The 12677-nt window shown below is 40.4% G+C and overlaps 1 protein-coding gene across 2 annotated transcripts in view; it reads left to right on the forward strand.

Moving 5' to 3' along the window:
* The window catches only part of LOC115369808 (glutamate receptor ionotropic, kainate 1), a 29172-nt gene extending 21427 nt beyond the window's left edge, over positions 1-7745 (forward strand). The window contains exons 13-17 of one of the 2 annotated variants that reach the window (XM_030066476.1): positions 1365-1483; positions 1686-1903; positions 2748-2973; positions 4089-4339; positions 7512-7745. In XM_030066476.1, coding sequence (XP_029922336.1) covers positions 1365-1483; positions 1686-1903; positions 2748-2973; positions 4089-4339; positions 7512-7667 — 970 coding nt within the window. In that variant the 3' untranslated portion in view covers positions 7668-7745. Of the gene's footprint in view, positions 1-1364; positions 1484-1685; positions 1904-2747; positions 2974-4088; positions 5200-7511 lie in introns of those variants that run through there. The other variant, XM_030066475.1, reaches the window with a different exon arrangement.
* The last annotated feature ends 4932 nt before the right edge of the window (positions 7746-12677 follow it).

The following is a 12677-nucleotide window of genomic DNA, read 5'->3' on the forward strand; positions in this document are numbered from 1 at the left end:
ATGAACAGTTGAAGCCATTTGTATCATATATGATACACGTTATCAAATAATACATTCCGTTTTCAGTTTAATCAATACTTGACCAAAATACTGTTGTATACCTTTGGACACTTCCCCTGTTCACCCTGGACCATACCATTGGCACTTCAACTACTATCATATATGATACAACAGAAAAACCGTATGTAATAACATATTTTTTGAAAAATCTTTTTTTTTTTTTTTTTTTTTTTTTATGAAAGGACATCTGATAATCTGAAGTGAGGGGCAATATACTGACATAAGGAATGTGTATATTAGATTTCCCATAAAAGCCATAGCAGAATTGAAAACATGAATGCTTCTGCAAGTGTTGCTGGAGGTTTCAAGGCCAAAATAAGAAAATTTAAGTCCCAATTTGTTTTGTTTTTTTTGTCGTCGTTTTTTTGTTTGTTTGTTTGTTTTTTGTTTTTTGAAAAATCTTTTTTTTTTTTTTTTTTTTTACATTTTGTTATAGGACTAAATAAAGGGTTCAGTTTCAAAAAATTGGAATTTTCTGCCAATTCTTTCATAGTTCAAGCTTTACAGGGTTAAGTGAGGACTGTTTAGACTCACCTGATAAACACACACACACACACACACACACACACACACACACACACACACACACACAGACACATACAGTAAGCATTTTGATGGTTGAGATTATATGCTTCTTGTCATTGACCTGACTCGCTGATGACTAATCCAAATGAAACTACAGCTAAATGAGATATGCAGAATTTACTTCATAGTGTTATGTTCCCCTGATGTACATAAAAAAAATGCATCCAATTCCAATTGGCTAACAAGCTTAGTTGTGTCAGTCAGCTGTAAGGACAGCAAGGGGGCAAAACAGTAACATATAGTCTATAAATGTGTGTGTACAGAGTTTGGCTCTCCAAGTTAATCATGGTCGGTGGCACAAGTAAATTTAGTTATGCTCCGCCTAATTTGCTTTGCATTCATTAACAGTCAGCCACTAATTCTGGCTGCCACAGGTAACCATATACTAAATGTAGCTGCCCTCCAATTAGAAACTTTCTCTAAAAGACACATGGCAGGCTGGCCGCGGTAATGTGACATTCCTAATGAAATGAAATGAAATATTTTTTCCCAAGAAAGGTCAGAATAAAGTCAGAATTAGCTTTCCCTCTCTACTTTTTCAGTAATGAGAGTTGGAAATAGAGAAATTCTTAACAAAGCACTTTCCAGAGATTGACTAATCGTTAAGTGTGCTGGTATGCATACTAAAATGTTGAAAATGTTCTGATGCAGTGGAAAGGTCTGCTGGAACGGAGTTATTTTGCCTGATCAGCTGTGATTGTTTAATTGTGCACCTGCAGGTTCACTCCCTACGAGTGGTACAATCCTCACCCCTGCAACCCCGACTCCGACGTGGTCGAAAACAACTTCACTCTGATAAACAGTGTCTGGTTTGGAGTTGGAGCACTTATGCAGCAAGGTAATCTCACAATGATTACTTTAATATGGTTTAGTGCTTTATGCTCGTCAGATACTTCATTTGCTTGCAGAAAAAGACAGAAAAGGCTTTTAATCTTCCTGGGAAAGAGTGTGTCAGGCTCAATATTATTTTAGATTTATCATATTGCATTTGCTGCCTTTCTTTGTGCCATTTATCATCTCCTGTTATTGTGATCCTGCAGGGTCAGAGCTGATGCCGAAGGCGCTCTCCACGAGGATCGTCGGCGGAATATGGTGGTTCTTTACGTTGATCATAATCTCGTCATACACTGCCAACTTGGCCGCCTTTCTCACCGTGGAGAGAATGGACTCGCCGATCGACTCTGCTGATGACTTGGCCAAGCAAACCAAAATAGAGTATGGCGCTGTAAGAGACGGCTCCACCATGACCTTTTTTAAGGTAACATTCCCAAAATCATCAATAAAAAAAAAAAAAAAGACTCTTTTGTGCTGAGAAGCAGGAAGGTAAGCCTAGAGCAGTCGGAGAGATACGCAATTACATGCACAATACGCAGTGAAAATACCCTTTGATGTTAATTGTCCTGACGAGTGTTACCCTTGAAGCATTAATCCTCAGGTATTACAATAACGTGACGTGCCCTATGTGATGGACTGACACAGAATAGACTGGGGAAAAATAGGAAATTTGCTCATATGCTTGACGAACAGGGCTGAAGGTTTAGACTCTAGCAACTTGTCACCTTCATACAATCATCCGAACAAAAAACGTGTGGCTCCGTCCATGAAGACAGACCACCAGTAGCATAGCAACTGGACTATCTGAATGCATGCTGCAAATTTAATTAACTAAAGCAGATATGTCCATGCTGTCACATCCCATATGTTTGAAATCCGACAAGCAGACTGGGATTCGTATGGGCAGATACTGTTTCATCTGATATTTTTCAAACAAATGCCAACCACTGACCTTGCATCAAAGATGCACTACGCAAAATTGAGAAAGGCCAATTTAAGTGAGGAGTCTTTAGAATCCACTGACAAAAAAGTGTGGAATTAGAGCCTAATTTGATAGTGTCTAATCTGCGTGATGCTCATCAGTGGCCTGACTCGCTGATGAATTATGTGCTTAATCCACATTTTTTCTCAGTTGAGTCTGAAGGCTCTCACATAGTGCACCTACATCTTTTCTATTCAGACCTCTTTTTTTTTTTGACTTGTGAACTGCTGCCTTGAGCATGAAGAGACACTTTAATCCCTGTAAATCCTCCTTTCTTATTCAACAGAAATCTAAGATCTCCACTTACGAGAAGATGTGGGCGTTCATGAGCAGCAGGAAAAACACGGCCCTGGTGAAAAACAACCGGGAGGGGATTCAGAGGGTCCTCACCACAGATTACGCCCTTCTCATGGAGTCGACCAGCATCGAGTACATCAGCCAGCGCAACTGCAACCTCACGCAGATCGGAGGCCTGATTGATTCAAAGGGCTACGGAGTGGGAACGCCCATCGGTGAGACTCACAACTCACAAACCAGACTGACAATAATGAATTGAAATAATGAATAGTGGTGTGAATCTTTGGCGTAACAGGGATTTGATTCAGGATCCACTCATTGGTGATTCAAGATTTTTTGACCTATTTAAGAATGTAAACCGCAATCGGAGTCAGCGATTTGATTCCGAATTTTTAGCCAAGATTTTACATCCATGAACAAGCGAGTGCAGTAAAGTAAGGCTATCCTTTTTCTTCTGATATGCAAACAAAAAACCTAGGATATATTATGCAAACTGCCAAGATCAGTTGGATTAAGGACTCTTTAGACTCCAAAAATGTGGAATAAACTTGTAATTGAATGGTTGAGTCTATGTAGTTCTCACCGTGGGACTGAGTCACTGGAAGATTACATGCCTCTTTATTGTTTTTGTCAGTTGTGTCTCACCTCGAATGACACTGGTCAGTTTTGCATTGCGTGCCTGTTATTCTAAAAAAAAAAAAAAAAACATTATTTTGTTTATTTTTTAAAATGTATTCACTAAATTATTTGTTCTTTAATGTAGTGGCCAAGTAGGCTCATAGCTGTTGCACATTCATACAAATCCATACTTAAGTCCAGATGTGTTTTGTTTATCAATGAAAACAAAAAAAAATAAGCAATTGTTGTGCTGAAATAATTAAAGCAAGACTAAATAGCCCCTGATGTGACGTGATGGTCAACAGAAACCGGAAGCTGGAAGCGATCGTAACCAAAATGAACATGTGCACCCAAATAATAACCAACACAGGCTAAACACACTCATTGGGCTTCTGCATTTGGTGTTATGTATTTACAAAAAAAAAAGTCGCAAGTCATTATATCCTGTCAGACCACCACATTTTGATTGTTGTGTTTAGTTTTTATTTTAAGAAGTGTGAGTTATTCCACTCAAATCATTCATATCAGCTCAGGCCGAAGTCAGAGGGATTCGTTTTATTTCCTTCCTTCAGGAGATCGATGCAGTTGAGTCAGCAGGATTTTTAATTGATGCTTCTGACTGTGACAAGACATCAACTTAGCACAAAGGTTATAAAACTGGCAATAAAGAAAAATATATATTTTTAAATCCTGATTTTTATTTTTTCCCCAGGATCCCCCTACAGAGACAAGGTCACCATTGCCATCTTGCAGCTGCAGGAGGAGGGGAAGCTGCACATGATGAAGGAGAAGTGGTGGAGGGGGAACGGCTGCCCAGAGGAGGACAGCAAAGAGGCCAGCGCCCTGGGCGTGGAGAACATCGGCGGCATCTTCATCGTGCTGGCGGCGGGACTTGTCCTCTCAGTTTTTGTAGCTATCGGGGAGTTTATTTACAAATCCAGAAAAAACTTGGACATTGAAGAGGTGAGTGTCGGCCAGTGTGAATGGCACAACAAGTATTAACACACACACTAGGTGACTCGATCAAAGACTGTCACAAGCCTGATCCGCATGTATCACTGTTGTCTGCGAGGATGACGGCAATCACCGGGCCAACAACAACAACAACAACAACAACAAAAAAAAAATCTACAGCTGAAGTTTGAATGTGAAGAACTGCAGTGTTACAATCAAAAACAAATTTCTTTATTGTAGCGTGTAGTGTTTGAAGTAGTTTTGATGTAGAGCACATGACCATTTTAGTCTTAATTGGAGCAAAAAACATTTAAGACCCTATTTATGACAACAGATGGTTGTTGACTTCTGACAGCGTAACACTTGACCATCTTGGCCTTGCTGGTTTTATCAATCAGAGGATTTTTAATGTTGTTTTATGTGGGGGAAACAATGTCATTGTCATGCCATGATAAGTGAGAAGTAAGTAAGCGGTAAGGTAAGTGATGGGAGGTGAAATGTCTTGATAATGTGTCCCAGCTCAACAGTGAGTACAGTAGGTGTGACAGTATACTGTTGTAGTACGTCTGCGATCTTCATATTTACAGCGCACACACGGAAACTTTGACGTAACAGCACTTCTTCTTACCACTTTTGTATGTATTCATGTATTTCAAAACGTCTTTCAATTAATGCAATGAAGCTTGTTTTCAGTTTTGTTTAATGAATGAGCAATCCCTCAAGATTTTGTTCATCGAGTTGCTTAATGTCTATGCTTTTTTGTTTTGTTTTGTTTTGTTTTTGTATCATTTGAAGTTCTTGAAGATGCATGTATACGTCTCATCACATTGGCATTGTGTCAGAATGACTAAAGTTATGTGAGAACATTACGTCATGTCCTTCTTGTTTCTGCTTGCTTTTGGTTTTGTTGTGATTGCTGGCTCAAACTCTGCATGCACAGCTTCCTCTTCCTCTCGTGGACGGAGATTTTATCGCTGCCCCGCGCTTTTGATTTCACCTGGGAAGCCTTTGGGTGGCTGTCAACATCCAGAGGATCGGAGGTCATTTCGGAGGTCTTGTCATAAATGTGTGTGTCGTTGTGCCTGTACGATAGCCCTGATGTTTCTGCAGGGTTTGCTTGCAGCGGCTGGCGGCGCACACCGCACGACCTACAGTGAGCTATCGCCTCCGTCTCTGTGATACGCTTTTGCTGAACATCATCACAGGCTGTGTCCGAAATCACTCACTCACTCACACCTCCCTACACACTATATAGGGAATTCAATGTAGTGGACTATATAGTGAACTCAATAGCGGACCGTTTCGGACACTACTTCGCCCGTTGTTCGGCGCCGTTCCGCAATGCATGACGGGATATATTGCCTGGTTAGTGACCATCGGATGTTCACTACATTTTGCGGTGGATTGTGGGATACATCCAGTGGACTATATAGTGAACATAAATAATCACTAAACATTCGGACACCCCTACAAAATGGCGTAATCACCATATAGTGCACTATATAGTGGTTAGGGAATGATTTCGGACACAGCCCCAGTCTTCTTTTGTTACAAGCAAAACATTTAAAATTTATTTTGACCATAACATGTCATTGTTTGCGTGATGTCAGAGTTGTTAAATTCTTGCAACATTGAAAACCATTTACTTAGCTAATCTCAACTGCTATCACGCCTTCATAAAGCATAAAAATTAGTTACACTTTAATTGTTAATTTCAGGAATGCACTTCTGTAATGGCAGACAGTCTATATTGGTCGTTATTGGCTTTAAAAAGCGACATCAGTCTTGACCCTACATTATTTTTACTGACAATGTTTGGCTGTTGTTTGACCTTTTCTCCTAATAGCATGTCACTTAATATAGCTGTCAAGAGAACTGTTTTATACCTACATTTAGCCTGTGATTCTTAAAAATATGCATATTGGAATCATATCGGCCATGACAGGTGGAAAGATATTGGATATTAATGTTGGCCTCAAAAAAAAAAAAAAACATGTCAGTGCATCCCTAATTAATTGGAGTGGTGTAGTGGTAACAAAAGATCAGTTCAGCTATCACTCATGCAGTTAAAGTGCAGGAAATTTGAAGTAGAAATGTGGAGTAAATGCGAAAGGAAAAGTGGCGGGTAGGAGTGTGCAGATCATTGCATGGGAATCATGTTTCATTGCATTAGTTGCTGATATTTTGATATTTGGATTTTGACTGATATTGACTCAACAGTAGATTCCAGCATCCCAGACCACCTTGACTACATTCACACTGAGACTGCACTCACACGCTTGTAAACAGTAGCATCACTAGTGTGTGGACTACAAACCAACATTAGACACAGCTGGTTAAAAAGCTGACAGGTAACAGAGCCTTGCTGACTTTGGCACTACGTTGTCGTGGATTTGCCTCACATTTAAAGGCATAAAGTTACAGAGTTATAAGTTTGAGATAACTATATTCATGGCCAGGGACCGTTCAGTGTGAATATTTGTGAGCATCCATACTCTTCCAGAAATGAGATAAGGGTTTGTCCCATCCTTCTCGTATGCGATGTCGCATCATGAATATCTAGAGATTCAATTTGCAGAGAGAAAAAAGTGATTATGGATGATTTCCAAGAGACAACAGCACATTTTCTGACTTTGTTCAGGCAGCTCTGCCATAAAATAATGCTAATTTGGATGCAAAAAATCCAGACCTTCTGTGAATTATGCCAGTGTTGCATTCACTGTCCACAGAGCATTTCCAGTGTACGTGCATATATTCATAACTCCGACCCTGCAAATTAAGAGTTTTGTTTCTCTGATTTATAGCTTTGAAATTAAGATTTAAATATTCACAATTAAAGGTTTAACTGCCCTGGGCCACAGTTTTAATTATTTGACTTTCTAATTGAGTGCTATCCCCAATGAACAAAAACACAGAGACAGCCAATTAAAAGTATTGTCTTTTTATGAAGAGCAGTCGGCTTGAAATTTGGCCATGCAAGTCAGAAATCATGCAGCACCACGGTTAACCACGCTGTGTGTGTCCTTAGCCAGAAATCAGACGATACATCACAGGATCTGGATCAGTAGCCAGCATTTGACAGCATCAGTGATGTGTTTTAGATGTTTAACCGGACTTTGCCCCCACAGTTTTATCCATGTCTGTTCTTGTCTGTTGTCTATTGTCCGTTCTTTTTCGACAGCTGATTTCTTTCAGCGCTGTGATGGAAGACCTGGCTTCCTCTCTAAAGTGTCACAGGACAGTGAAGACCAAAATCCAAGCCAAGGGGAGGGCAGGATTACCCAGTATGCTCCTCTGCCATACAAAACGCAGTCTCAGAAAGGAAACAAAGACATAGTCTGCCGTTCGCCCTCAAGGAGATTCAAGTCTATTTTAATGCTGTTCCACACCTTTATATTGATGTAAATAAAGATGAATCCAATATCCTTCATTTTAAAATCCTGTTTTAACTTGTTCAGTCAATGCAACACATTGGGCAGGAGGAATTTCCAGAAGAAATTAAAACCCTAACATATCTTGAACCAGGGGTTTGCAGGCAGCTGATTATTGCACTGGCTTTTAGAGAGCAGCTTTGCATACACAACAGGTTTCCTCCATCTTTACCAGGTTTGAAAACCATGAGTAAGTCTTAAAAGGAACTGACTCCCAGCCAGTTTTCCTCTCCCTTTGGTATTATTTGTAACTCCCAGCATCCTCCTGCCTGTGTCTTCCAAATTCACAGGCTTGTAATTTGTACTTCCTATCTACAGTTGTGGAACAGCTGTATAACTTTGAATGGTATAACCTCAGCTGGTGATTCTCCGACTGCATTCAAACAGAGCTTTGTGAATGACTAAAGCTTGACTAGCTTCAGTCATTAACATGGTTGCTGTCATACATACATCATTTCCCACCATCAGAAACGTGATGTTGATTGGGTCTGATTTCATTGTGGTCACAAAATTGTTGCTGTTTTGCCAGCCTGCATTTCCACTGGGAAAATAAATGGCGAGAAAGAGAGGAGAAAAAGCTCTGAATCTGTTTCAGCAATGATTAGCTGATTCATTTGGATCAGCAGCTTGGGGTCTAATAGGATAATAACGAATTGTTTTAGGCGAGAGATAATATTAATGTGCATTATAATACACACAAGTCTTGGGATAGTCCCTTGTTTTACCCTATCATTAACGGATATCGTCAAAACATGAGTAACTCATTTGACTTGCTCCTCAGTTGTTAACCCCTCCTGCAAAACTTTGTGAGATTTCCATTTTGTGCACTGCTTTGACAGTGCAATTCAGCGGCGAATCGAACTCTCATAACACTGGAGTTAATTAAAAGTCAATGTGTCTGGCAGATTTGTGGGCAACATGCGCGCCGCTGCTTCTTGACCTTGAGAAGTTCTGCAGCATTTTGACCGCTGGTGCCGCAAATTTTCCGCAGTGAGGGAAAAAGGTCAGCGCAGCGGCGGGACTTCTTTGAAAGATCTCGTTCTCTGTCTGGAGCTTGAAAGTTACACACACAACTCCACAAGGCAGTCATGCTGCTGCAACAAAAGAAGTGTGAACGTAATCTGTCAGTGTACAACCAGCTGTTTGTTAATCTGATGGTTGCAGGCCAGAGTGCGAGCTCGTGGTGGTCTTCTTGTCCCTTAGTTTCTCTCATTTTGCAGGGAGATTATAGTATTATGGCCTTCACTCTATAATCCTGTCAATGGGATACAGGCCCCTTTCCTGTGTATTACCCGTAGAATGAAGTCCACAGTACGTGTGGCTTGTAATCAGTCAGGACACAGTGGCTCAACAAGACTCGCGTGGCCAGGGCACTTGAGCTGGAATGGATGATATGAAATATTGTCTTTCTCCAGGTTTTTGACTGTAGGTACAGTAATTCAAACAAATATACACTGCTCAGTCTCAGATTCCCACTCCTGCCATTTATCCTTCTGCTTCTATAATAATTAGAATATGCAGGGTATGATTTTGTGTTTACTTTGGCAGAGGACTTAGATAATCAAATCAGCGATTTTGGTTTCTGACTGCCTGCTTTTCTTTACAACTCATATTTTCCTGAAAGGGAAAGTGCACATGCAAAACTTATTTTTAGCAGGCAATCTATTCCACAATGTTGCTGCTTGTCCAACAGGACCTACTGACTAAAGCAAGCGGGGAAAAAATAAAAAAAAAAAAGCATTTGTAGCCCACAGCATTGAAAGCCCCTCAGTGCTACCCTGCAGGAAAAGTAGTGTATGATTTCAACTCCAGAAGTGCCACTTGAGGTATTTTTATTGATTGCCATGACATTCTCAGCAGAAATGTTCTCGGGCCTCCTATCTTTAGCAATCAGGGCTTTTACAAGCAAGCTCGCTCGCAGACGTTTTTACTCATAATCCGCATTTGCTGCCTCGCCACCTGTGTCCTGTCCAAACCTCAGACAGAAGGGAGGACGGAGAGGAGAGGGAACAGGTGTAGAGAGTTGAAAGAGTGAATCTGAAGTCTCTATTTCAGAGGATAATCACTGGAATTATTTTGGGTTTGATGGAGAAATTCAAGACAAACACCTTGGTAGAATTGTCTTGAGTGACCATCAAATCAACCAGGATTGTTGATTTTCACCTCCATTTTTTTTTTTTTTTTTTTTTTGCAGATTTTGATACTGTACTATTGTCTCGGTATTTCTCTCAGGTGTTTGTCAGTGGCAGTTCCCATGGCCGAGAAAAGCGCTTTGATGGCAGAGGGAAGCTGAGAGAAAGGGAGGACACACATGACACAGAGGGAAGTGTGAGGTTTTTTCAGAAAAAAAAAAGGAAATATAGACTGTGACACAGAAGATGTATAAACACAGATATGAGTTCAAGGAGGCTTTGCATTAATCTCACGTTGTAATGACAGTTTAAGGTTTTGGTATTCTGATGAATTCCAGGATTGGGCTTAAACTGCTTTCATTTTGTTTGCGGGTCTTTAATCTTCTAACCCTGCGTTCTTAATCAGAACTCAGAGCAGGTTTTTAATCTCGCATGAATGAGGCCGGGGATTATGGGCCTCTGACCTTGCCATGCTGCACAGCTGCTTCCTCTTCAAATCAAGTCTCTCTTCCTGTGTAGCGAGCAAAGGAGGATAATCTTACTTTTTGCGCTACAATGCTCCAAAACCCAAACTGTACATGAAACATACAAACACCAGGGGAAAATCCTAATTTTTGAGTGGCGCAACTCAGAAATGGGTCCGTTTCATAATGCTTTGGCGTGCTTAGGCATTTGAAGGTGATGCTGGTTTTGACGAGAACCCACTTGAGGATTTTCTGCAGATGTGTGTCACGGCAGCCCAGGGAGATGGCATCTCTCTCCTGTCTGTGGCATTATCATTATCTAATCCTTTTGACTTTTGGATGAGACACTAGACACTGAGTTTAGAGCAACAACAATTTCCATGTGTGTGTGTATGTGTGTGCGCGTGTGTGTAAGACAACTTCTCAAGGATGTCTATATGTTTTATTAGTTGCTCCAGGCTTGAAGGGGTAATCGCCTTTTTAACCTTGAGGATTGTGTTCTGAGGAAAATAAAATGAGATTGCTTTTTCATTCATTGTCCCCACCGCCACAGTGGCCAGTCTTAAGGACCTGAAACCACCAGGCAAGCAATGTTCACTGTTAGAAAAATATAAACACAGACATATTTTGACAATAGATAGCCTTTTCATTTTGAAATGGCTCTGCCGAAATGGCTGCTCTTGGTCTGTTGGACCCAGTCTGTTACAGACACCCATCCCATTCTGAAATGAGAGCGAGCCCTCGGAGCGGTGGGGCCGTTATGAATACATTATAGTCCTGTGACCCATAACAAATTCAACCTTCACCAGTGTTCTTATATTAAAGCCCAGTTTGCTTTTGGCGGCTCAAAGATGGAAAAAACTTTATAATTGCACAGTCTGTCGCTCAGTGCATCAGCCGAGTCAGGTCTGGACTCACAGGACTTCTATCAACAATAAATACAGGGTTGTTCACACAATGATGCATACGGTGTTGTGACACCCCTCTGACCGATTGTAAATCTTATTTGGATTATTTGCTTATGTTACCACCAGCAAAACCAAAATTCAGATGAGGGATGTTTCAAATGCAAAAGCAACTGTCCTGAGATGGCACTCAAACTCGGGCCCATGTGCCAAAAAAAACACTGGCTCAGTATAAGAAATGGGCTGCCCTGATGCAAATGATTGGTGAGGAAGGTCAATAAGATTATGGAAGCGCACTCACCATAATGACTGCTTTATTAAATAGGTTTAATATTGGATGCCTGAAGACTAACACGGAAATTATGCCATTGAGGGGCCTCTGGAGAGCAGCCAGACGCATCCGGTGTGTTAGCAGTTCGTGTTTTATTTGTCGCTGGGAACATCAAACGCCTCACCTTTCACCATGGATCTGAACACCATACTAAAAATGCGACCAATAATGTATATTATACATACATGAAACTCTGCTCTGTGTTCCACTTTACAGTAAATGGAGGATGCAGGAGCCAGCATGGATGAATTTATCCTCAAAACTGTACAAATAAGAAATAATAATTAAAAAAAAAAAAAAAAACAGTATGTGAAGCTAAAAAAATGGTTTAATAGTTTATATTTTAAAAAATATGAAGTAGTATGTTCTGGTTAATTCATTATTATTCCATACTTATTTACATATGCTGTTAGTCTGACATTCTGGGCAACATTTACTGATTTGGGACCTAATATTTGGGCTTAGAGCTTCAACAGTGTTAAACAGTGTTGTGTAGTTTCAGGTTGCAGGAGTGCTGGATGTGTAGGTTTGTGTGCCAAACCCACTATTAGCTTAGTTCCTTTATCAAAATCATCTTCAGCTGGCTCCTTGGGGGTTTAGTTTCAACCCTCATTTAGTCCTGTCCTGACTATCCCTAATGGGTCTCTATGAAGCTAAATCAGACAAAACTAGACCAAGCTACATTTTGGTCTATTTTAATTCAGTCCGCTTAAAGGTCAAGTGGAGATCTGGTAGAGATGTATGGAGTGTTAAACCATGTCCATGAAACCTCTCTACAGAATACCAGCTAATGCTTGTGTTGTGCACCCTTAAATGATTTGGTTCTATTATTTGGTTTATCCATGGCCCCAAAAAAAGGAAAAAACAGCACATTACACATACAGATTGTTCCTGTTTTTTAAATTTTGAGCTATCAAGGCTCAGCAGTGAGTTTTTTTTAAAGCTACGCTGGGGATTTCATATTCACAAAATGCAGATTGACCAGTCTGACATCTTAGAATAACATGTTTTTTTCCCCATTTGTGTCTTATGGTTAAAAAGCTTTCTCACCTTTAAGCCTTTACCTGCACATTTAAGTAAACTC

This window comes from Myripristis murdjan, chromosome 13 (genome assembly GCF_902150065.1).
Source record: "Myripristis murdjan chromosome 13, fMyrMur1.1, whole genome shotgun sequence".
Classification (NCBI taxonomy): domain Eukaryota; kingdom Metazoa; phylum Chordata; class Actinopteri; order Holocentriformes; family Holocentridae; genus Myripristis; species Myripristis murdjan.